At 43.4% G+C, this 2014-nt stretch overlaps 1 protein-coding gene across 1 annotated transcript; it reads left to right on the top strand.

The window, feature by feature from the left end:
- The first annotated feature begins 225 nt into the window (after positions 1-225).
- On the top strand, positions 226-1617 carry lum (lumican). The gene is made up of 2 exons (XM_030770213.1): positions 226-1093; positions 1463-1617. The coding sequence occupies exons 1-2, from the start codon at positions 226-228 to the stop codon at positions 1615-1617; spliced, it is 1023 nt and encodes a 340-aa protein (XP_030626073.1).
- Positions 1618-2014: the final 397 nt, after the last annotated feature.

Raw genomic sequence — 2014 nt, 5'->3', positions numbered from 1 at the left:
TCAAATTGCTGTTTCAACACATCTGCAGTATATATACACACACACACACACACACACACACACACCCCACTATTCAGCCATTTTCTGCAGTTAATACTTCATATTTATGTCATGTACAATATTAAAATGTAATAACATGGGTACTGAAATAAGTACTCATATAGTAAAAATAAAGTCAGATTTGAACTCATGCACCTCTTTCTCTCTTATTCTCTCTTCAGAGCCATGGCTCCCCTGCATTTGTTCCTGTTGGCTGGTGTTTTCAGTGTTGGCCTATGTCAGTACTATGACTATGGTGACTACTATGCGCCTGTCTCACTCTCTACACCCAACTGTGCCCAGGAATGCGAATGCCCTATTAACTTTCCCAGTGCAATGTACTGTGACAATCGCAACCTCAAGTTTATTCCCATCGTTCCATCTGGGATCAAATACCTCTACCTGCAGAACAATCAGATCAACGAGATCAAGGCTGGCGTGTTTGACAATGTCACCGACCTTCGCTGGCTTGTGCTCGACTACAACCAAATCACCAGTGAGAAGATCCAATCAGGTACCATTGACAAGCTTGGCAGCCTGGAGAAGCTGCATTTCAATTACAACAACTTGACCAAGCCACCTGGTCCACTTTCCAAATCTATGATGGACCTGAAGATGACTGGGAACCAGCTCTCGACGTTCCCTGCTGGCACTCTGGCCGGTATGGAGAACCTCACGACCTTGTACATAAATAATAACAAGCTGACGTCGGAGAGCATTGCCGGAGCTTTCAAGGGCCTCAAGTCTCTTATGTTGCTGGACGTGAGTCACAACAAACTAAAGAAGCTGCCCTCAGGGGTACCCAGCTCTCTCATGATGCTTTACGCTGACTACAATGATATTGACAGCGTCCCCTCTGGTTACCTGGCCAAACTGCCTGCACTACAGTACCTGCGCATCTCCCACAATAAGCTGGTAGATAGTGGCATTCCAGCCGGGGTCTTCAACGTGTCCTTGCTCACTGAGCTAGACTTGTCTTTCAACAAGCTCACGTCCATTCCCGAGATCAATGAAAGCCTGGAGTATCTCTACCTGCAGGTCAATGATATCAGCAGTGAGTCTATCCATATCCCTGTCTATCTCTCTCTGTATTTACCTCTTTCCCTAGGTCACACTGATGTTTTGTAGACAAGCCAAACTTTTAATATTTAAGACTCAGACCACACTAATCTCAGGTATGTTTGTTGACTCATAACATTCTTCAATACCATGCTAAATTCTCAGAACATTTACATTAAGTTTGCATATACTGCAGACAAGACAATTAATTTGACTGTGGTACTTCTGCCAGTGCGAGCCAAAGTGATCGTTCTCAGAGCCACAAACATGTACAGTACATTTTCAAGCCTATGTTAAACTCTCACAGCTAACCATGACTTTGTGTCCACAAATTGAGCCCTTGATTTTTTCCCTGTTCCTCCAGAGTTTGAATTGGGAAGCTTCTGCAAGTTCAGCTCCCCTGTAAACTACTCCAGACTGAGAATCCTACGCCTGGATGGTAACAACCTGACACAGGGCAATCTCCCTGCAGACACATCCAACTGCCTCCGTCAGGTTTCAGAGCTCATCATCAACTGAAGATGCTAACACCCCCTGTCCTCAGAGCCCTCTTGTCTTCCATCACATCCACAATGATCTAAATAAAAACCAGACTTACTATAAATCAGAGCCCTCTCTTGGCTGCTGTCTTTGAGGATGTTCTATCCATCCAGATGTAGATTGTTAGCCAAACAGACACATTTCTACTAGGCCCAAAAGACTCCATGATGTCTTTTTGGACATTTGTTTCAGAATAACAACACATCAGATGAGATTATTTGAAAAGTTAGTTTAACAAGTGTGTTTAATTTTGATAGGTCAAAATATAAATGCTATGGACAGTGATATGGATTATAATTCTGAGTCAATGGCACATATCACACAACAGTGCCTCGTGAAAAGCACTACAAAAGTGCTATGAACATAACATGGGGCA

This window comes from Chanos chanos, chromosome 1, assembly GCF_902362185.1.
Source record: "Chanos chanos chromosome 1, fChaCha1.1, whole genome shotgun sequence".
Classification (NCBI taxonomy): Eukaryota; Metazoa; Chordata; class Actinopteri; order Gonorynchiformes; family Chanidae; genus Chanos; species Chanos chanos.
The sequence above is the reverse complement of the archived record's forward strand: the minus strand, read 5'-3'. Positions and strand labels throughout refer to the sequence as shown.